General features: G+C 43.1%; 1 protein-coding gene across 1 annotated transcript; it reads right to left on the bottom strand.

Moving 5' to 3' along the window:
- Positions 1-1,757: 1,757 nt before the first annotated feature.
- On the bottom strand, positions 1,758-21,603 carry NLRP13 (NLR family pyrin domain containing 13). The gene is made up of 9 exons (XM_046682091.1): positions 21,303-21,603; positions 17,663-17,731; positions 14,573-16,160; positions 12,502-12,669; positions 11,026-11,193; positions 9,597-9,767; positions 6,566-6,736; positions 4,567-4,737; positions 1,758-1,932 (listed from the first exon to the last, which is right to left on the bottom strand). The coding sequence occupies exons 1-9, from the start codon at positions 21,601-21,603 to the stop codon at positions 1,758-1,760; spliced, it is 2,982 nt and encodes a 993-aa protein (XP_046538047.1).
- Between the last annotated feature and the right edge of the window lie 1,399 nt (positions 21,604-23,002).

Below are 23,002 nucleotides of genomic sequence, written 5' to 3'. Positions count from 1 at the left end.
TAAATACCCAAATTGTGAAAAAGCATTCCAGAGGTAACAGATTATTTGTCCCCATGAACAGTAACACCTGAGCAACACATAGGTCAGGCCCTCCTGGTGCTGGACTCCAAGAACATTCCGTGGCAAAGCCGAGCCATCTCATCAGTAGGATCACCACCACCATTTGTCTTCGAGGTCATTAAAATCCCACTTACACTTGATTCTCAGAAAGGACCCCTTCTCCTGTAATTCCTCCAACTCCCCTTTCACTATGTTGTACAAGTCTCTTTCAAGCCTACAAAAAAATAGAATAGAGAGAGAATGAGAAAAGGAGATGACAGAATGAGATGATAAAATAAAATAGGCACCCCATACAAAAGCTAACTTTGGTTTACGTTCATATTGATACATCTCCACCTCTAGCTTCACCCAGAGACATTGGGGAGGAGATTTGAAGGCACAAGAAGCCTTTACATAGAGGGAAGGTACAACCACAGAAGAGAGAGATGGGAAATCTTTAGGGAAGATCCCAAAATCGACATAAGACAGAGTAACACGGTCATTGTTGTCACTGTGTGCAAATTTGATTCCTTTCATTTGTACCATTATTCTTTGTTTAGTAGACTTCTGAAAGTCCCTTCTTTGAGTAGAGATGTGAGTCTGGGTACCCAGTCAGAAGTCCCCTCTACAACTTGAATCACACACATACACAGTGGGTAAGGGAGGGATGTCCACCTTTGGTGGTCAGCATCCCAGAACTTTTGTAAAAATGCATTACTTAAAGTTGGTAACATAAAATCCTGAGTGTATGAGTTTTGACCAGCTTCTCAAAGTAGGGAAGTTTCCCTGGTAGCCGACATGACTTTTGCTAAAATGTACCTAGTTTAATGTATTTCTCCAGGAAAAAAATGCTACTTCCCTTTCTGATCTCATCCCCAGAATACTGAATAAGGTGGAGAGTATTCTAATTAAATGCTCTTCTTTCAATGCCTTGAAGAGACAACACAAAGCTTGGTCCAAACTCAGGTCCTTTGCACATGCTATTCCAGCTTCCTGAGAACACTCCACTCTGCATCTCTATGTTCCCAACTCTGCGTTTCTGTTCATGTTCCCCTCCTGATACACAAATTCCTCCTTCCAGCTTCCTTAGGACTCAAGATCAACAACATCACCTCAGACACGCCTTCCCTTACACTCTGATCACCCTTGTTTTCTGCACCACAACCCAGAGCTTCCTTCAACTAGCACTGCTTTTGTATGTCTCAGATTTGTCACTCCCTGAGGATAATGAAGACCCCTGAGGACAAGGCTCACAACCTTTTGTTTCCCACTGTCTACTATGCCATGGTGCTTGGCCCACAGTCAGCACTGAAAAAGAAGATGTGGGGTGAAGGTCCATTGAGTGAAATATAGAGGAGGTACAAGAATGAGAAAAATGAGGGGACTCCCAAAATACCCAAATGTCTGTGGGACTACGCCATCTGCTATGGTAGTCAATAGCTACGTGGGCTATTTAGATATAAGTTTATTCAAACTAAGAAAGTTAATTCAGTTCCTCAGTCACACCAACAGCATTTCAAGTGCCCAGTTACCACATGCGGCTCGTGGCTACTCTATCGGACAAGGCAGATATAGACCATTTCTATCATTACTGAAAGTTCTGTTGGCCAGCACCGCCCTAGGAATTGAATGCAGGGTAAACTTGATGCTCACTTTAGAACATCAGCCAGTCCATCCCTATTTGAGCAGATGCCTCCCCATGTAAGAGTCAGCGGGGATTACCCGAGTTTTCGTAGTTTGCACGTTGATCTTCTCAAGGACTTCCACAGCGTGTTGACTCCATCGGGCCCAAAGTCATTTCCAAGAAGGTTCAGATTAACCAAGCTTTTACAGCTTCTGAGAACAGAGGAGAGAGGCTGGCAGCAAGCAGGCGTCAAGTTGCATTTCTCCAACCTAGGCGGGGGTGGGAAGGAAGGGTGAAAGATGGTCCTCAGAGATTGAGAAATTAGAGGAAAAAAATGTGATACAAGATCTAGGAAAAGTATCCTACTAAAACAGCCTGGCTGACAGTAAAGTGCTTAACACACGCCAGACCCCTTTCCCAATGCTTATGCATAACTCTTTTAATCCATATACCAATCCTGTAAAGGTAGGTCATATCTTAAACCCCATTTGACAGATGAGGAAACAGAAGTTTAGCCGGCTTGAGCATGAAATTAACAATTTTAGTATAAAGTGGACATGAGTTTATATATAAGGCCTTGAAAGAACTAAAATAGCATTACAACCCTTTAATTACACTTTTTCCATCTTATTTCTAAGGTCAGCAATACAAAATATGAACATATAGTTGGCTAGCTACTAGGAATACAAAGATGAAAGTGTCCCATCAGTTTAACACGGTGGAAATTTCCACCTAAGTCTATAAAGAAATGTGACATGCGGCTATACATGCAAAATTTTATGCATGAAGAGTAGAGGGAAGGAATATATTTCCCATGTTGGAAGAGGTTGTATGGGATCCAGAGAATGCTTCAAGCTAAATGTACCACTTGATGGACAGGAAGGGGCTGGTATGAGAAAAACATGGGCTTCAAGGTGTGTCCCAATGTGTCAGCTCTAATGCTACCAGCAGGACTTTTCCCACTGTATTATATATCATTGACCTTGATCCTATACCTTTAATAGTATTCCTTTCATCTTCTAGTCCAGTGTTTCTCAATCAGGCAGGATTTTTCCCCACAGGGGAGATCTGATGATGTCTGAAGATTGGGGAGGTGCTAATGGCATCTGGAGAGCGGAGGCCAGGGATGCAGCTCGACATCCTACAGTGCACAGGACAGCCCCCCATGACAGAGGATTACCTGGGCCAAAATGTCAGTAGTGCTGGGATTGACAAGCCCTGGTCTAAATAGTAAAGATGGAACACTGTGGACACAAATATAGGACAAGCAGGTACCTCCTTTAAAACTACAACACTGGAGAAGGAGACTGGATGAAAGTGAAATGAATGTTGGGAAGGGATCCATCATTAAAGACATTGCAATAACTGTTGCAAACGTTCTACTCCTTTCTGCCTCCAGGAGAAGCACCTAGAGAGTGAGGGCTTAAAACCAGACCATGATCCTTTTGAAAGCATAAATATGACCCTGATTTACTTGTATGAACCTAGTGGCTCCTCCTTTACCTATAGGATAGAGAACATTGCACCTGAAGATGCTTCTTGAAGGACAGAGACGTGGTGAAAAGAACTGGCTTCTGGCTTATCTCACTTAGCGTAACATCCTCAAAGTCTATCCAAGTTGTCACAAATGGCAAGACTGCCACAGAGAAGGACAGACACTGTATGACCTCACTTACATGTGGAATCTAAAAAAGCCAAACTCAGAGAAATAGAGAACAGAATGGTGGTTACCAGGGGCTGGGGGAGATGGGGAGATGTTGGTCAAAGGGGCACAAACTTCCAATTATAAGGTGAATAGTTCTGAGGCTCTAACACACAGCATGGTGACTATAGCTAACAATACTGTTTTAGATACTGGAAAGTTGCTAACAGAGTAAATCTTAAATGTTCTCACCCCAAAAAAAGAAATGATACTTATGTGATGGGATGGAGGTGTTAGCTAATGCTACGGTGGTGATCCTTTTGCAGTATATAAGTGGATCAAATGAACACGCTGCACACCTTAAACTCACACAGTGTTCTATGTCAATTACATCTCAATAAAGCTTGAACAAAAGAACTGACTTCTGAATCAGACTTGGCTTCAGCCCCGTCCCCATTTCCTTGCCTCAGTTTTCTCATCTATAAAATGAGTATAAAAGTACCGACCTCCTAGTGCCTCCCTGCTGGAGGATGAAGTGATGACTGTAACATGTTTCCCATTTCCAAGCACATAGTGGCGTTCAGACAATAGCCTTCCCTACAGAATTTTTTCCCCACATAGTCTTATCCCTCATGCCCAGACCCATCACTCTGTTCCCACCGTCTTGTTGAATTTCCCACCTCAGAGCCCTTGTCTACACTGTCACCCTCTGTCAAGGTCTTTCCTTCTCTCCCTCCCTTTTGGGAGCTTGGGGATGGGGTGAGGACTCACATTTTAAGGTTCATCTCAAAACCCAACCTCCCCAGTGAAGTCTGCCCCCAGCCCCTAAGTAGTTTGTGAGAACAATTAGAACCACTGCCTATGTGAAAAATGGCTATCATTTGACCCACATTTAACCAAAATCCTATTATTTCAGGCTGAACCATCTTAGCTTGCTGAGCAAACACATCACATTAGGGTTAAAATCCGTCTTCCCCAAACACAGGAAAGACTTTCAGGGCAGGGAACATGCCCCACCCCCCAGCACCTACCATCCAAAATATGCGGACTGAAGGAATATTTACAATACACCAAGGACGAGGGTAACAAGCGTAAAACACTTTCTCTAAACTTGGAGCTTATCACTAAGAAGAGATTTTTAAGAGAAGAACTCTGTCCTTTACCATCCTCACCTTCTTAATCCCATGTGACCACACATTATTCCCTCCCTACCCCAAGAGCAGAGAGACGGACTTTCCCAAAGGAAACAGCACCAACTCACCCAAGTGTGTTCAAGGCACAATTCGAATGTTTTAGAACCTTGCAGAGTCGTTTCACTCCATCATCCTGAACATCATTGTTACCAATATCCAAAATTTTCACATTATGGTTATGCTTGAGGACATTAGCAAGCTCGCCACAGCTCTCCGTTGTGAAAGAACAATCTGACAAACTGCAAAATAAAGACATACAAAAGGGGAAAAAATAATCCCTGAACCCTCAGGTTTTAGTCTATGTGCTGCAGTCCATCTCACTTTCTCCAAAAGGAAAAGAGAGATGCCAAACCCGTACTTCTCATCCGCAGCCCTAGAAGGAGGAGCGTACATGTTAGGAGGCCCGAGACACCCAGGGCATTCTATTAACCTGTGACAGAAAGGAAGCAGAAGGAAAAGCAAGGCAGCTGTCCCTCTCCCATGCCATCCACAGGCCTGTCCACGTGGAGGAAGGACTTCTCCATGAGATGTACTCCCAGAGCACCCAGATTCTACATAGCTATCACAGAATATGGTTTCCAGCCTCTGAGCTCAAATTTGAGCTGAAAAAAAACACCAAGAATCTCACTTAAGGGCAGATCTAAATTCCTAAGAATGAATTATTATACCAAAATAAGCTCAAGATGAGTAATCCATATAAATATTTGGAGAGAGAATGAAAAAACGAGTGTGTGGAGGGGGAGAGAGTGGGGAGACAGAGAGGTGATGGTGGAAATGTTCTATAGCTACACTGTCCACTACAAGAGCCACTAGCCACATGTGACTATCAAGCACTTCAAATGTATTTAATGTAACTGAAGAACTGAATTTTTCATTATATTTAATCTTAATTTAAATTTAGTCACATCGGGTTAGTGGGTGCCATATTGGACAACACAGTAATCTTTAATCATGTGAATTTATTCACCTGTATGACCAATTCAAAAATATTCTATTTTATTTAATTATTGGCTGGCTACATCTTAGGCCATTAAAATGTTTCCAACATTAATACAGTTAATAAAAAATTATATACAAAAGTTTCCAAATTTCTTAGCACCCTATGTCTGTGGTTATTTGGATAGCCTCCTACTGCCACCTATATTCCTTTTGGGAGTCATAAGCCTTTTTAAGACCGATACAGACTACATGTTTGAAAACATGCATAGACATAAATAACATACAAAATCATTTCTAGTACGACCGACAAACTAGGGAGACTCGAAGCTCATTTCTGACTTCTTTTCTGTATCAGGCGTGGAATCACACACTGTGCAGAGAAGAACCAGCATCACATGCCTGACCGCTGTCCTTAGAAACGCCTGCTGGCAAGGTTGGCCCTTGCCTGGCATCTGGGAGCTTGGATTTCAGGATAGCTCCCCCATTCCTTGATGAGAATAACTCCCTGTGCCTGAACTGTGCAAACAATGTGGGTTATGCTGAACACCTGCTTTCCTTGTAGAAATCTGGGATCTTGGTACATGCTAGGCAGAGGGTGTCCATGTCACCAGCACCCAGTAAAAACCTCGAGCACTGAGTCTGCAGTGAGCTTCCCTGGTGGACAGCATTTCACATGTGTTGTCACATCTCAGCAAGGGGAGAATTGAGTGTGCCCAGGGTGACCGCACTGGGAGAGCTTCCCAGGAGCTTGCACCTGGCCTCCTCCAGACTTTGCCCCCTGCACCTTCTTCCTTTGTTGGTTTTGCTTTGTCTCCTTTCACCAGAATAAATAGCCACAAATATGACTGTATGCTGAGTTCTTTGAGCCCTCCTAGTGAATCATCAGACCTGAGCAGTGGTCTTGGGGACCCCTGACATGCATTAGTAGTTGGTCCTTAACAGTCATCCCAGATCTTTCCCCCCACAGGCACCCACACACCCCACCTCCAACTAATCCAAAAGCTCCTGTATGGCAAGAATCACATCCACACCCAGGACTCAGATCCCTCCTGGAACTCAGGCATTCGCAGGTGGATTCATATGGCTCCCCTCCCACCCACTAAATGAGAGGAAGGGGAAGCAACTTACTCCAGGTTCCGCAGGTTGCAATCCGGATGACTCAGGGCCTTGCACAGAACCTTCACCCCCTCGTCTCCCAGGTTGTTCTTCCTCAGATTCAGGTGCGTCAAACTCTTGTTCCGGAGGAGAGCTTCTGACAAGTACCTGCAACTGGGTGCCCCAAGCTGGCAGAACCAAAGCCTGTGGGTCAAAAGCCACAAAGATAGATGCTCATGGAAGCAGCCCAAACAAAGGCCCTTCTCCGGATTCAGCCACAGTGTCTCCCTAGACCCCTATCTAGGACACGCCAAGCATCTGCTTACCTATCCTTTCTGTTGCAGATGTATAAAACAAGCACACTAAGAATGTGCTGGTCATTAGTGGTTGATTTAAAAAAAAATAATAAAGGAATGATATCAAAGTGTACAAAGTTTCAGTTATGCAAGAGAAATAAGTTCTGAAGATCTACTGCACAGCACCATGCCCACAGCTAACACTGTATCATGTACTTAAATGTTCTGAGAGGGTAGATCCTATGCTGTGTTACCACAAAAAAAATCATCATCATCATCGTTATTATTATAAAGAGGTCAGAAGGAAACTTTGGGAGGTGATAGGTGTTTATGGCCTTGGTGGTGGCGATGGCTTCATGGGTGCATATTTATTCCCAAACTCACCAAGATGTGTACATTAAATATGTCCAGATTTCCTTTTTTTTTTAAGATTTTATTTTTTTCCTTTTTCTCCCCAAAGCCCCCCGGTACATAGTTGTATATTCTTCGTTGTGGGTCCTTCTAATTGTGGCATGTGGGATGCTGCCTCAGCGTGGTTTGAAGAGCAGTGCCATGTCCGCGCCCAGGATTCAAACCAACGAAACACTGGGCCGCCTGCAGCGGAGCGCGCGTACTTAACCACTCGGCCACGGGGCCAGCCCCATGTCCAGCTTTCTACATGTCAAAAAAATGAAATTTATTGTGAGAATTCTTTTTAAAATTTTTAAGTAAAAATAGAAAATAAAGGAAAAACAGTTCAAATGGCCTGAAGCAGCTGGGGTGAACCCCAGGCTCTGGAGCCAGTCAGACATGGGTTCAAAGCCGCTCGCCATTACTAACTGGTCGGCAAGCTGCATTATTCCCTTCGGCCTTCATTTCTTCCATTCTGAAGTGGAGATTATGGTGGTCTGTCACCGGGGGGTTGAGATCCAGTGGGCCAGGCACATAAAGTGCTTGGGACAGTACTTGGTAAGTGTGCAATACAAGTTATAGGAGATGTATCATACAATACAGGGAGACATGCAGTGGATCTATAGGTATTATAGAATGGAGATATTATGTGATACATGCTATGTTCTTATTGCATAACAATATATCTTCTATATAATATATAAATTATATACACTATTATATATAATATATAGTTATATAATATATAAGATATAGTATTAATATTAATATATTAGATCATATATATTAATGTCACATCTATATTAATACTAATATATATCATATTAAATGTGATATACATTAAAGTATATGGTATAGGTATCATTAAAACATATCAGAATATATTCTAAATATAATATAATAATTGTACATGTATATTATTCGTTCATATTATATATGTATTTGTTTCCTATTCATATTCTGGCTCTTTGAGACTCAGTGCCCAGTGAGTACTAACCTTTTCTCCTTAGCGCAAATTCCGTGGTCTTTCACCATTATCACCCCCTCGGATTCAGCTCAAGACTCTGGCCTTCTCCACTCTTTTATACCCACCTGAACAATATTCAATCCCAGGAAAACCCCACTCTCCATCGACTCTACGCCTGCACCAGACCAAAACGTGGCTGGAGGAGAAAAGATCTACACAAGCACACTTGACGTCTACCCCTGCAAGTGAACTCATTCCTCCCCAGCAACTCTGGAGCCCTGTAGTCCCGTGGACACCTGCTCACGTAACCACTCTACTAGCTGACTAACGAGCATCTCATGCTCCCCGGTCCCAATCCAAACCCCGCTCTCCCCCTCTTCTTCATGTCAGCAAATGGTACCACCCTTCCCCAAGCTGCCCAAGCTCATCACCTGCAGGGGTTCTTGGGCCCTTTCCCTCCTAAACCACCTCTAACCCACTACCAAGTCCCCCTGGCTCTCCCTTCAAATACACCCTGACGTCCTGCCCCCTCACCCAGGCCGGCTCTCTCCAATCCTCCCACCTGGTCTACAGGCACTTGTTCTGCTCATACTTCTGCCCCCATTATAGTCCATCCTTCAAAAGCAGATCATTCAAAGGACGTCAGAGTATGTCACCGATCAGCCTCCAATCTTCAGGTGACTCTTCGCCTCACCCCAAACAAAACACAGACTCCTACACCACCCAGGCGTATCCCAGGCGTCTTCCTGCCTCTTCAGCTTCATTTGCTCTCATTATCCCTCTCACTCATATTACTCCAGCCATACTAGTTTTCTTGTTCCCATGACACCCCAAGCTCCTTCCAACCTCAGGGCCTGTTCTCCCCTGTTCCTCCTCTCAGTATGTGGCTTCCTCCCTGCCTTCCTTCAAGTCTCTGCTTCAGCGTCACCTCCTCCGATAGGTTGGTGAGAGGAGACCTTCCCGGGAATCGAACCCCACCACTCTTTGTCTACTCATCCCACTTTCATTTTCTCCATCTCAATGGTTGTTGATTTTTTTATTTTTGTATCTCACTCATAAAACTGTATCCTCCACACAGGCAGGAAGCTTGTCTGTCCTATCCACCACCCGACCCTGGGTGCCCAGCTCTGTGTCTGAAGATAGGAGCTCACATACCGGTTGACTAAAACAATCATAATTTCCCAGGGTCCTTGTTAAAATTGAATTCCTTGGCCCAACCCCCAGAGATTGATTCAATCTGGGGTGCAACTCAGAATCTGTGTTTAGAACAATGCCTAGCACACGGAGTACTTGCTCAATGAATGTTAGTTTTCAATGATATAAATGGGTCCCCAATGAAGGAGTCATTGTTCTCTTCGACGCCTACCCCCACAGTGAGTCGTTTCCAGAAACAGAACCAGGGGGAACTTACACCAATCTCTCTAAGGCACACTCGGGGTGGGACAGGGAAGAACACAGCAGCTTTACACCGTCATCTTGGAGCTGATTGAATCCCAGGCACAGTCGAGTCAACCTCTGGGTGCTGGGGAGAAGCAAGGCCAGATTCTGATAGCTGGAGGCTGACAGGTTGCATTTCTCCAGGCTGAGGAAGGTGCAGATGCAAAGTGAGCTTCAGCTATGCCCAGTTTCCTTTCTCTTTCTTTCTCAAACCCCACCCCTTGGGCCACACATCTGGGACCCAATCATCATGGAAAAAATAAATTGGATAAAGAACAAAAGCTTGAAGGGGAGAAAATGGTGGGTAAAGTTAAGGTTTCTCAATCTCAGCCCTGCTGACCTTTGGACCAGATCATCCTTTGTTGTGGGGGCCCTCCAGTGCACTGCAGGATATTGACCATACCTGGTCTTTACCCGCTAGAGGACAGTAGCACCCTCTCCTCCCAACTGTGAAAAACAACTATGTATGTCCAGACATTGCCAAATGTCCCCTGGGACATTTGCCCCCAGTTTGAAACTGCTGGGTTTAGGGGAAGCTGGCAGAAGCCTGAGGGGGTTGTACAAAAGAGACTGGCAGGTGAGATGTCCATAATCAAGATGAGGGCAAGGCTGGCAGGGACTGAGCCCTAAGGAGAAAGGTGTGAAGAATGAAGATGGCAAGAAGTGCGTCAACAGGATAGGTAAGTACAATAGGGGGATCCCCAAGGATCCCCAAAACATACTCCCACTGCCATCCCCACCCTGCCGCTCAAATAAGATGATATTTTGATGAAATGAGAAGACTTACGACAGCTCCTTCAGGGAACACTTTGACATCTCAAAGGGCTCCTGCAGAGTTTTCACCTCAATATCCGAGAGGTCGTTGTCCCCCAGGCTGAGGAAGCTCAGACTTGAGTTCTTGCTGAGTTCCAGAAAAAGTTGATGACAAACCCAAGAGCTGAGGCCACACGATTCCAACCTATTAAAGAGGTCCGAGGGTAGCAGTTACTCCTGGGAAGAGTGCTCTTTGTTTAGAGGCCCCCTTGCTCCATGAACAACAGCTGATTTCTCCCCATTCCTCCTCCCTTACAGAGGCAGGATGACCTTCAAGTCAGTGCTACTCAAAGTGTGGTCCACGGCCCAGCATCACCTCAGAGCCTGTTAGAATTGCTACTTATCAGGCTCCACAGCAGACCTGCCTGATCTCAGGGGGTGGGTTCCAGGAATCTGTTTGAACACACCTCCTTGGATGATTCTGATATACATTAAAATTTGAGAACCACTGCTCTACATACACTATTGTGCTTTTTCCCTCTGCTAATCTCTCTCCTATCCTTTCGCTGCAATGTTGCCTCCTGTCCTCCCAATGAATCACTGAACCTAGGCATGATCTTGGGGACAGATCTGGAAAACCAAAGACTCACCACAGATACTTGAGGTTGCAGGCTGAGTGCCTCAAGGTTCTAAAAATCATCGTGGACACAGTGACTCCCAGGTTGTTTGAGCTCAAGTTCAGATGGGTCAGCTTGTTGTTACCATAAAGGATGAGGACAAGCTCCTTCAGAATCCTCACAGGAGTTATTGACTTGCACCTAAGGAAGAGTGGAAATAAGAAAGCTAGCTTTGGGGGGAAAGAGTGCTTCCTCATCTTGCCTTTCTACCACACACACACGTATGCACACACATGTACACACACCCTCAAGGATGTACAAGGTACAAGAGGAATCCAAAAATGGATTTTAAGTTATGGTACTGAACCTTTGAAAAGGCAATCTAAAATATATTCCCAAAAGAGTCACTAAGCTCAGTTGGGTGTATGAAGTCAGGAATCAGTCTCCCCTCTCTTCACCAAATCTGCCATTAATAGGTCCTGGAGCTAGCTACTCTTCTAGGCAGCTGACCCACACACACACCAACCCAGGGGAGCCTGGTGAGAACAACTCTCACCTCTTGTTTTTCTTGAACTTATTTCTCCTTATCTTGAGGATGAAGTGATAGGAACAAAATGTAAAAAAATAAAAAGAAAGAAAGAAAAAGGATGAAAAAGAAGACTATTTAAGCCTGCCTCCCATGTCTTTGATCCAGTTCACTCAGTACACTGAAGTTTGAAGTCGTGATTGCTGAATCTTTTGCTCTTAACTCATTGAATCAGTGCATGTGCCTGGATTTTTAGACCTTGAGGTATGACAGAATCACAGAGGAAGAGTAGAATAGAATTAGTTGACCTAGACTCCAGAACATCCAACTAAAAGCCTTCTCAAATTCAACTCTAAGTATCACTCACTCTGTCTTCTATCCATTATTTCTTCCCTGGCTTGTCTTACAAAGTCCAACTCCATCTGTCAATTCTTCCTTATCTTCAAGCTAGATTTGGGACCCTGTAATTTCTACTTAGATGATCCCAGAGGACCAATAAATTTCAGTCCAAAACTATGCTTCAGCTCCCGTGAGTAGGCCTTTACTTAAATATTTTCTAGATAGAAGAGGCCCTAAAAAGGCAAACCATCCTCTCTCATACCCTTTACCTCTAGTGCAAGATCATTCATGACTTTTTAAAAAATTTCTAATACAAGCACATTTATTTTTGTGTGTGTGTGAGGAATATTTGACCTGAGCTAACATCTGTGCCAGTCTTTCTCTACTTTGTATGTGGGATGCCTCCACAGCATGGCTGATGAACGTAGTAGGTCTGCGCCCAGGATCCGGACCCATGAACCTGGGCCACTGAAGCAGAGTGTATGGAATTTTAACCACTCAGCCACGGGGCCACCCCGCAAGTGCATTTATTTTACTCTTGTGAGAACCTAGCACACTTTCTGGCACTCACTCTGGTAATCAGAAGAAAAAAATTGAGTTATTCTCCTATGGTATTCATCAAACCATGAGAGTCTCACACTTACGTCAGTTTCTGGAGTTTGCACCTTGGATTTCTCAGCTTGTAGCAGAGCTTCTTCATAGATGAAGTGTTAAGCTCGCTGTTACTCAGGTCCAACTCGCTCACATTTCCATTGCAAAACACGGAGCAAATATCCTGCCACTGACGTATCTTGGAATCGACAAGCCTCATCCTTCATGAGAGAGAGAGGAGGCTGATGAGAATAAATAAGCCTCAACCAACACCCAGAACGTGGTCTACAGGAGGCAGAAAGACCCCTCAAGAAAAGGTGTGAGGATTCACTGGAGTTCAAGATATGAGCATATGTAACCCAAAAAGCACAGTTCTCAAAATCCCAGATGTTTTATTCCCACAATCCTCAACAATACTTTTCAGAGGAAATCAACCACATAAGTGAGGTGAGGTGGAACACAGGTATAATCCTTAAAGTTCAGACTTTAAGTTAAGCAGATCTAAGATGAATTCAGAGTTCTGCCCCCTAGTAGTATCATTTAATCTCTGTGCTCCAATTTTCTACCTCTAAAATGTGCATAATAAAACTTACTCTCATAGGATTTTGTGATGATTAAAGAAGATTCATGCAAATACTTAGAACTTAGAATTATTAGAATTCTAAATTATTTGGAATTTCCCAAAGCAGCAGGCTTTCAATGTTAAAAAAAAGTAAAGGAGCATTAAAGTCACAAATTAACTGTTTTTATCTCAGATGAGATGTGGGAAGTAAATCAAAGACCACATTCCTAAAGTACCTGAAGGATGGATAATTCTACTCTGTGAGCCCAGAATGGTAGCATTGCTTAGAGTGGTTGTTTCCAACCTTAAGTGTACGTGTGTGTGTCTGTGTGTGTGTGTATGCCTGTGCATCCATATGTTTAACATCTCAGTTAATTCTGATATACAGACAGACAGAGTTACAAACCACTGAGGAAAAATGGTAAGAAGTCATGCTATAGAGAAGTAGGAAGTGACCTTAACTTCAGAAGATCTGTTATCAACTTTAGAGAAGGCATGAAATCTCCTTAAGCCTTAGGAGTGATCTTGCCTAAAGTGAGGAATCATGTTGACTGAGTATCAATCCTCACAATAAATGGGATTATCTTTGGTATTAAGGGCCCTTACTCATGTGACCCAACAGTAAACACTACCTAAATAAAGTCCCCCATTTAGGTTTTAGGGATTCCAAGACAGGACAAATGATAGCCAATATATATCGAAGAGTTATCACTCTAGACCCCCCAGACCAAGCATCTTACTAACGTTGCAATCTGGGTGAACACAGAGAAATTAGTCCTCTCAAAATTTCTATTTGTTCAACCAAAATTGAACTGGTGCTTCTTGTAGGTTTGAGGGTTAAATGAGAAAGGATTTGAGAACATATATAGCAGCAATTGCCTCATAAGAAAAGTTTAGAAAACATCCCTGGGACCTGAAATAATTAGCAGAACAGTCAGTTTTCCTTATGTCCTAGACCGGAAGTCAATAGTGTCAGTGATGGGACATGGTCATAGGATAAGAACCAAAGTAGTTTGAGTATTTCTGGGTTCTCCTTCTAGGAAACAAAATGACAAACTCATCAGAACAAGATTCAGATTTAGTTGACACCTTTGGCCTCACCCCTACCTCAACTTGTGCTCAAAGGAGGGACATCCAGCACTTTGTTTAAAGTCTGGAGCTCTGAAAGACAGAGCTGGGCATTGATCCAGGCTGGGCTACTTAATAGCTGCATTGACATAAGAAAATTATGTTCTTATCCTTCAGTTTTTGCATCTAGGAATGGTAATAACAGTTCCTCCTCTATTCAGTTAGATGCAAACAGGTGTCTTAGCACAATGCCTGGCACATAAGCCTCCAAGATGCAGTGCCTGAGATATAAGCAGATCCATTAAAGTAGCCAGAGAATCCTACAAGATACCAAAAGGAAAATACTCTCAGAGGATGGAGCTTATCTAGAATGTTTGGTCAACCATAACCATTGATAACCCAACAACAACAGGTCCCCAGTTTTTCATGGAAGAACTTAGACAGAGCCTATGAAGATGAGAAGGTCAGAAAGGAAATGGTTTTGCAATACTCACTCCAGATTTTCCAAATCAAAAGTCAATTCTGCATGAGGGATGGGACTGCTGACAGATAGCCTTAGCTTACTCAACCTTTGACAATGCTTTAGGCAAAATGAAGAAACTTGGAGTTGCAGATTCCCAAAAATATTGAGGTCAGCTTCAAGGAGGTGATTCAAAATCTGCCTTACAAAGTTTTCCTCCTGAGTCTCATACAAGCAGTGAAAAAACTGTAGGAATTCAAAATGGTTGGAGACAGTGTCAAACTTATCTAACTCTTCTGCCCATTTTAATAATTCATCCATTATCCTGGAAGACATCTTGCAATGCAAAGTATCTTCCAGTTCTCTTGCTAGGTCTCTTTTTAAAAGACCAAAGAAAAAAAGAGCCATCTGATTCCAATAGAAGTTTGTGTCAGCCAAGGCGTCATTCAGTAGCACTCTCATCTCTTGATGCCTTGTAGGACCACCAATTGATCCTTCCGTTCCCCTGAGCACATAGAACATGGCCCCAAAAAACACCTGGAAACTTTGGTGAGTGAAAGCAATGCAATCCTCACAGTCACTGGCCTTTCGAAGAATATTTAAGCTGAGGAGAGAATCAATGAGGGAGGCTTCCAAGCGCCGGTGTTCAATGGCCTCTTTTGCAAATGTGAAGTTCGAAAACCACATCCCCTCTGCAGCCAGAGAACAGAGGGCCCTCCATTGTTCTGGCCAGCTCTGATCCGACAAACTCACCTCTGCTGTTGCAAACAAGCTGGAGAAAAAATGGGCGTACAGACTGGTGGTGGTCTGGGTGCTCAGCTGGAAATAGGGATTTCTCGCCATCTGCCGCTTCAGGCTGGAACACACAGTCCAGCACACCAAGGGGGCAGAGCAGGAATGAAACAGAGTTTCATTTTTCCTTATCCAATGCAAGATTTTCTTGGCTATATTTTGGTCACCAAAGTACCTGAAAAAATATTCATTCCGGTCTCCCTCTGTGAACCCTGAGATAAGTACAAACCATGGATTCAATAACAACTTTTTAAGAGCCCCATTTCTATAGTCCCTGGTAGTGATCAGTAAGGTAGCCGTGGGAATCAATTCTTTCTTCAACAAGTGGAGTAGGATTCTGGCTACCGGGAGCTGCTGGTACCAGTCTGTACATGGCGGACTGTCGCTCAACTTGGAAGGCATGGCCATTTCCTCAAAACCATCAATGACAAACAGGAGCCTCTCAGGGTGACATATGAACTCTTCAATGGGGGCCTGGGAGTCAGGCCAGTCCTGAGAAAGCAGATCAGCAAAGGTGGTATCCGCCATCTCTTTCATTTTATGGCAGCTGATATAGAAAACATAGGAGAACCTGTGCTGAAAGAGAAAGCCCTCTGCCCAATGCAACATGACCTTCATTGCCAGGGTGGTCTTCCCAACGCCTGCCCTACCCTCCAAGACTATCGTCTGGGGCTGGGCTCCAGTCGTATTAGGATAAAGGAGGCTCTTCAGTTCTTCATGTTCCTTCTCTGTCACATTGCGGAGATATATGTGGTCCTCAGGCCAAGGGATATGGTCCCACATCACCAATATTTTAGCCTTCATTCTGTCTCTGTATCTTCTTCTGTGGACTGAAACACAGAAGTGATGCAAAACAGAACAAAACAATGGTCAGAATGAATTTTAATGTTATAAATTATTCAATAATGAAGTTCCTATATACAACCTTGAACAAGACAGACAAGCTCTACCTTCAAGGTTCTAGCTTTTGGGAGTCGGGGGAGTGGTGAGGAAAAGTTGCAAAAGTTAGCAAAAATTAAATAGTTTGATGATAACACACAAATAAAAAACATGGAATGACCCAAGAGAGATCAAGAATGTCCTTAGAAGAGGGGAAGGGATCAGTAGAGCCTTCTGCAGGAAAGTTGACACATTAACCATGAGAAGAAGACAATCCAAGATGTAGAAAGAGATGCTTTGGGGCAGGGTGAACAGCCAGTGCAAATGCCGTGAGAGAACCTTTTGGAGCATAGTGACCAAGCAAGCAAGGTGAATACTAGGGAGTGAACTTAACTGTGGGGAGGGGCTACATCATGGATTGCTTTGTTCTAAAGGCAAGGGGATGCTGAGCCATAGTTTACATTTTTAAAAGGTCACTGTCCTTTGGAGAATGGATTATGGTGCAAGAAAAGAGGCACAGAGACCAGGTTAGGAAGCTACTACTGTTATCTAAGTGGAAGCTGATATGTTTGGTCAAACATATCCATTGATGACACAACAACAACAATAGAACCTCAGTTCTGTGTAGAAGACCTTGGACAGAGCCTGTGAAGAGCTGGAACATAGTATTAGAAATAAAATAAATGGATTTAGGGTATATATTAAGAGTAGAGCCAATAGGATTACTAATGATTTATAACAAGGGTGTGAGAAATGCTAAGGAAAATAGAGTCATACACGCATTCTAGGTTTTTGCCTTAAATATCTGGGTGGCTGATGACACCATTTACCAGGAATATATATATATACAAAGTTCCTCGTGGAGAAAGCAGAAGAGTAGGAAGATCAAAGACCTACCTTCACATTTTCTTCAAGATCTAGAACTGATACTTAATCAAGTTTGAGCACAGAAATAAACGGCAAAAGTGGCAGCCAAGAGTGGCATGCGGTTGCTTCTACAGAACAGAATTCAAGGGTTGGGCAATGGATTGATGCTTTTCATTGTAAGTTTTGCATTTCTGTGATTCTTTTTGGATTATACACAAGTACATGTATTTCTTTGATAAAACTAAACTTGTTCCATAACTGCATGTATTACTTTGACAACATGAAGATCTCCATGGGACCACTGGTACAAAAAATACAGCTACTTATTAATGCAACATAATTATAAAGTCCAGGAGATACTGGTGTCTAAGAACTCAGAGTGGAATCAGAGAGAATGTCCAGTTTATGGTAACCTATTATTCAATAAGCAATATTGAACAAGTTGGAAGAACTTGTTGGGAAGCCTGTAATTTCTTGCATGCTATAAATTGAAGAAAATTTCAGAGGAGGTGGCAAATGCAGACCCAGTAAAATGAATACTCCATCAAGCAAGTTATCTGCAATCATCATAAAGTAGTGTGCAAACCTGTTTCTTCTTCTGGCATCTCTGGTTCTTCTTGGTTGGGATCTTGAAGTTCCTGCACCTGCGCAATCTCTGAAATAAACAGTGGTGAAGGGATATTGAGATACCCTGGGCTAAAAATGTGTTGGCAGTGATGGATACGCTCAGTTGAACCAACTATTTCTCTGACAAGCTTAGGATTGAAGAGACTCAAGGAATCATATCCTCAAGCCCCATCAACCCAATTACTTTGGAAACTTACTACCTTGCAAAGACCACAGCCCACATCAAGCACACTCCTGCCTCAGGGCCTTGATCCAGTCATCCTCCTCTCTTTGATGATCATCCACAGATACCCACTTGGCTCATTGCCTCACCCCCGAGTCTTTGCTCAAATCTTACTTCCTCAATGATGCCCGATGATCCTAATTCGTACTCTACCTTATCTACTACATCGCACACCCTAGGCTTTCCCCATCACCTTACTCTCCCTTTTCCATTACACTTGTCACCTTCTAACACACCATAAACGTACTTATTTATCATGTCCATTAATGTCTTCCTCCAGTAAAGGGAGAGGTGGATGGCTAGTCTCTGTCTGTTCATTGATTTATCCCAAGTGTTAGAACAATGCTGAGCACAGAGAAGCTGCTCTAACATTTTTGGAATAAAATACTATAGAAAGAAAAGCACCAATAACTGGGTTCTAACCCCAGCCCCTCAATGCATTTCACATAACCACTCTGAATGTCCCACTCCTCACGAGCTCAAAAGCCCCTTCCATGTCTCACTCACACAGCAGTAACTCCCATTCCACTGCCCAGTACTTAGCTGCCATGAGCCAGTACCCCATAAGGGATTGAATCTAAAGGGGATGTGGCTCTAACTTTATGATTTCATTGATTGTCAAGGTTTACAGGACTTGATCTGGGTAGCAGTACAGGTCCTGTGCTTCCTTCCATGTTCCATGTTCCTTTGAAGAATAATCCATCATTTTCCACCCATGGTAGCCATGGTCAAAGAATCCCAATTCTGTGCTCCACTTCCACATACTCTCAGCTGAATTCTGTTCCGGATTATCTAGCCCTCTTAGCATCAGGGAATCTGAATGGGAACCTTTTCCCAGGCATAACCCAGAGAAGCTAAGATTGTCTCTTGATGGTGGTTCCATTTATCCCTAAGTCAACTATGTGACACATTGCATTCCTCTGTTGCAAATAATCCCAATGACATAAGCCTTCCTGGCTATACCTTTGCTGTCAAGTATCAGGTGCCACCTTCTGTATCTTTACACATTAAATTTAAGACTCTAGATCTAGCTGGGGCCACCTGTCAAAAAAGCCAGGCTGTTCCAGATGAATAGCCTGGAATTTAGGTCCAATTCCTTAAAAAAAAAAATAATAATCCCAATTCTGACTTCCCTTTGGCCATCTATGGAAGCCTGTTGAACTACAGATTCTCCCATCCCACATTTGTTGGAATAGTGTTGGGTGCAGCGGAGGGTGTGTGGAGTAAGATGGCAAAGACCCTCACAGTTCTGACACTGCCTGTCTGGCATTTTCCTCAAGCCAGCATCTGGAAAACACCATGGTAGATGATGCTATTGGAAAAAAACTACCCCAAAAATGAATGAATTATTGAGAACCTACTCTGTTCCCAATGCCTTCTAAGCATTTCATCCTAGAAACTCAGAGGTAGGCACAGTTAGCCCAGTTTTTAAAAAGAGAAACTGGGGCCCACTGGTAAGCCATTTGCCTAGGGTTACAGTTGGTTAAGTGGACTTTGGTCCAGGCAGTCTGACACTAGAACCTGAGCTCTTAAACTCAGTCCCCAAAAGACAGCACACCTGGGCCTGTACACACGTGTATTCGCAAACTCACTCACAGATACATTCCATAGCACCGTTCAAGCACAGAGACACCCATTGTGCTGTGTTTCCCAGAAGATGGAGCTAATGGGGCTGGTATAAGTTATCCTGGAGGGCCACTGGACCTTTTCACCATCTCCCACATTGCTAGTGAGATGAATGAGGTCTAGGACTTCCTCCTGCTTAAGAGGTATCCTCTGCAAGCTCCATGACTTTAGAAGCCCAAGTGGGAACAAGCTAAGGACCAAGGAGAAGGAGGAGATCGTCCAATATGCCTGGTCTGGCTCTTCATGCATGGTGTCGACACTGCTGTTCAGGACCAGTGACGAGAAAGGAAGTTCTTCCTCAAACAGCATTCTCCTCTGTGAAAATATCTCCCTCTGGGATTGCCAGTCAGAAACAGGGTTTAAGGATTCTAGACCCCATTGCCTAGCTCTCTGCTCAACATCTGCTTACTCCAGACAAGAGCATATGAGGGCTTTAAAATGAAGGGGAAGGGGGAGGATGGAAAAGGAGAGGAGAGAGGAGGAGAGAAATCTAGTCCCCATCCCATCCTCCTGCCCACCAGAAGATGCACAAAGCCTGAATCTCCAAAGCCCAAAGCTCTGATGGCAATGACTGCATGTTGCCAACTCCCTTCACCCCTCCTTGGAACTCATGCCCTCATCTGGGGGCAAGAGAACCATATATGGTTGGCACAGAGCCTCTGGAGACCACTGCCTGGGTTCACACCCTAGCTCTGTCACCTTGGGCAACTTACTTGAGCTCTGTGCTTCAGTTTCCTTATCTGTGAAATAGGAACAACAGGATCTCCTTCTAATGAGTGTAGTGAAACATAAGGAGCAATGACAGAGAGCATTAAGATCAATGCCTGGCTTATAACAGGTACCAGCAAAGTTACAGTTATTCTCTACAGGTCTCAGAGGCAGCCAGTTCTGCCACAAAGTGACATACACATTCCTAAAATTCACTGCAGTAGATAAGGCTGCACAATAAAAACCACGTGGGTTTTTATTTTATAGAAAAATAGGATCAGTGACACACTAAAAAAATAGAAACAATAAAAACAGTACCACAGTTTTACACTTGCTAATAGGTTGTGAAACACATTACTACTGCAATAAAGACTACCGTACTACAATAAATAGATAAATACTACAGTGCTACAATGAATATGGCATGGTGCTTTACCTTGAAAAAGACCTGAAGTTTGCCTGTGGGTGTGGGAAGTTGCAGCTGGTGTGATTTTGTGAAATGGTAGAAGGAGAGTCATCTGAAACGGGACAGAAAGTTCTGGATGGGTGTGGCTCATACTTGGGTAGCTGGTGGATGTTAGAGATGTGTGCCTGTGTGTGCTTTGTATACTCCTACATGGCTCAGCTCAGCTGGATGCTGTTTTGTTGTTAGTTTTGTTTTTGGTTTTTTGCATTTACCTTGTGTTTCTCTTGAGAAAAAAATCATGCATAAGTAAACATGAACTTCCTGTTATGCTCCAATCGTTCCCTAATACAACAATTGCGCTGGAATACATTCACATTTTCAGAAGGAGCCTCATGACAGAACTGAATGAGCCTCTTTCAATTCCCTCTTCTTGCTTTTCATCACCATTCTTTCCCGGGTTGGAGCACCAAGACTTTATAATCCTTGTACCTTTAAACTTTAAACCCTTCATAGCCCAGCAGTGAGATTCTTTCTTAGGGATAGATTAGCAATTTAGAATGACCCCATAAAAACCCAGCAGCAACCTCCTTGCTTCCATGAGCACCAGGCAGAAATCCCTCTTATGGACCCACTCACCATTCTTCTCTGCTCTAATTTCCTCACATAATGAAGGCAGATTCATCTTCTCAAAGATTCTGAAGGTCACTTCCCATATCTGCCTCTCTGAAAAGTATTCATTCAACAGACATAGCAGATTAGTGGGATCGGTGGCTTTCAGATTTGCCCAGGGGATCTTCTGAAAGTTCTCGAGCAGCAGCTGTGGGGACTGGAGGCAAAGTTTGAATTCCTCCAGCTGATACTGATCCAGGCCCATCAGGTAAGACAGAAGCTTCTCATAGGAACCGTTGTCTACAGAGATGTTAGTAGAGGAGTTCATCTTGCCCAGCACACAAGATTTCCAGCTTCACCCAAAAACTCTTCTGTCCAGAAAACAAGTAGGACCTACTTGAAAGAAGAAAGAGTTGAAACCATAAGCCATGACTTTCCTCTCCTCCAAAACTGTTTAATCTATAATACTTACTCTGTTTATTTTCTCCTCATAGCACTGCCTGCTACCTGTGTTTGTACGCTTATTTTTCTCTCTCTCTTCCACAAGAATGTAAACTCCCTCTGAACAGAGACCTTGCCTGTTCTTGACTGTATCACCAGTGCCTGGTACACATGAGACACTCAGCTCTAAGGAGAAGGAATAAATTGTCCTCAGCACCTATTCTATACCATGAATTGTTACCCTCATTTCATTCTCTAAACAACCAGTAACACACGGGTATGTTTATTATCTCTATTTTACAAAATGACAAGAAAATGACGTCTTCAAATTGTTGTAAAGAAAAAAATACCCTGCCCACCTGGACTCTATGTCCAGGGAAAACGTCCTTTGAAAATGATGGCAAAACAAAGGTGTTCCCAATCAAAAGCTGAGCTGCCAGGGGCTGGAAGGTGGGGGAAGTGGGGAGATGCTGGTCACAGGGCATACACTTTCAGTTAGAAGATGGTAAGTTCTGGGATCTCACGTACAGCATGGTGACTATAGTTAACAATACTGTGTTGTATACTTGAAGTTTGCTAGGAGAGTAGATCTTTAGTGTTCCCACTATTAAAAAAAAATGGTAACTATGTGAGGTGATGGTTATGTTACCTAACTTGATTGTGGTAGCCATTTCACAATGTGTATATATATCAAATCATTATATTGTACAGCTTTTTAAAAAATCAAGTGGTACAACTTAAACACATACAATTTTTGTCAACCTGACCTCAATAAAGAAGGAAATTTTAATTTTTTTAAAAAGCTGAGAAAATTCATTGCCAGCAGACATATATACCACCAAAAACTACCCAAAAACTTTTTCAGATGAAAGTATGCCAGGACATAAAGAGCACAGAAGTGGTTGAAAAGTAGATAAATGTGAAAGAATCTGGACCCTTGACAACAACAACATTTTGTAGAATTTATAACACAGTAAAATATGAAAACAACACCACAAAGGATGAGAGGAAAGTACACAAAGTGCAACAGTTTCAAGGTTCTTACATTGATCCGATTACCTGATGTAATCTCAGGTAAACTACCAGTCAAAGACGGACATGGAACGCGCTAAGGGGACCACTGTAAGAATAATATGAGAATGTGTAACTAAAAAGTTAATGGAAGAAAAATGAAATAATAGAAAATGTTTAATTCATTCAAAAAGTGACAAGGAAGGAAGAGTAAAAGAACAGAAAACAGGTGTTGGAAAACAAATAGCAAGATAATGTACTAAAACCCAAATGTG

The sequence above is a fragment of the Equus quagga genome, chromosome 13, assembly GCF_021613505.1.
Source record: "Equus quagga isolate Etosha38 chromosome 13, UCLA_HA_Equagga_1.0, whole genome shotgun sequence".
Lineage (NCBI taxonomy): Eukaryota > Metazoa > Chordata > Mammalia > Perissodactyla > Equidae > Equus > Equus quagga.
Note: the sequence above shows the minus strand (reverse complement) of the source record. Positions and strands in the feature narration are given on the sequence as shown.

Coding starts and splice junctions, on each gene's coding strand:
- NLRP13 (XM_046682091.1), bottom strand. CDS start 21,603: ATGAACTCCTCTACTAACATCTCTGTAGACAACGGTTCCTATGAGAAG. Junction 17,732..21,302: donor AATTAGAGCAGAGAAGAATG/GTGAGTGGGTCC, acceptor TGTTTATTTCAG/AGATTGCGCAGGTGCAGGAA. Junction 1,933..4,566: donor TGTGCCTTGAACACACTTGG/GTGAGTTGGTGC, acceptor ACCCCCGCCTAG/GTTGGAGAAATGCAACTTGA.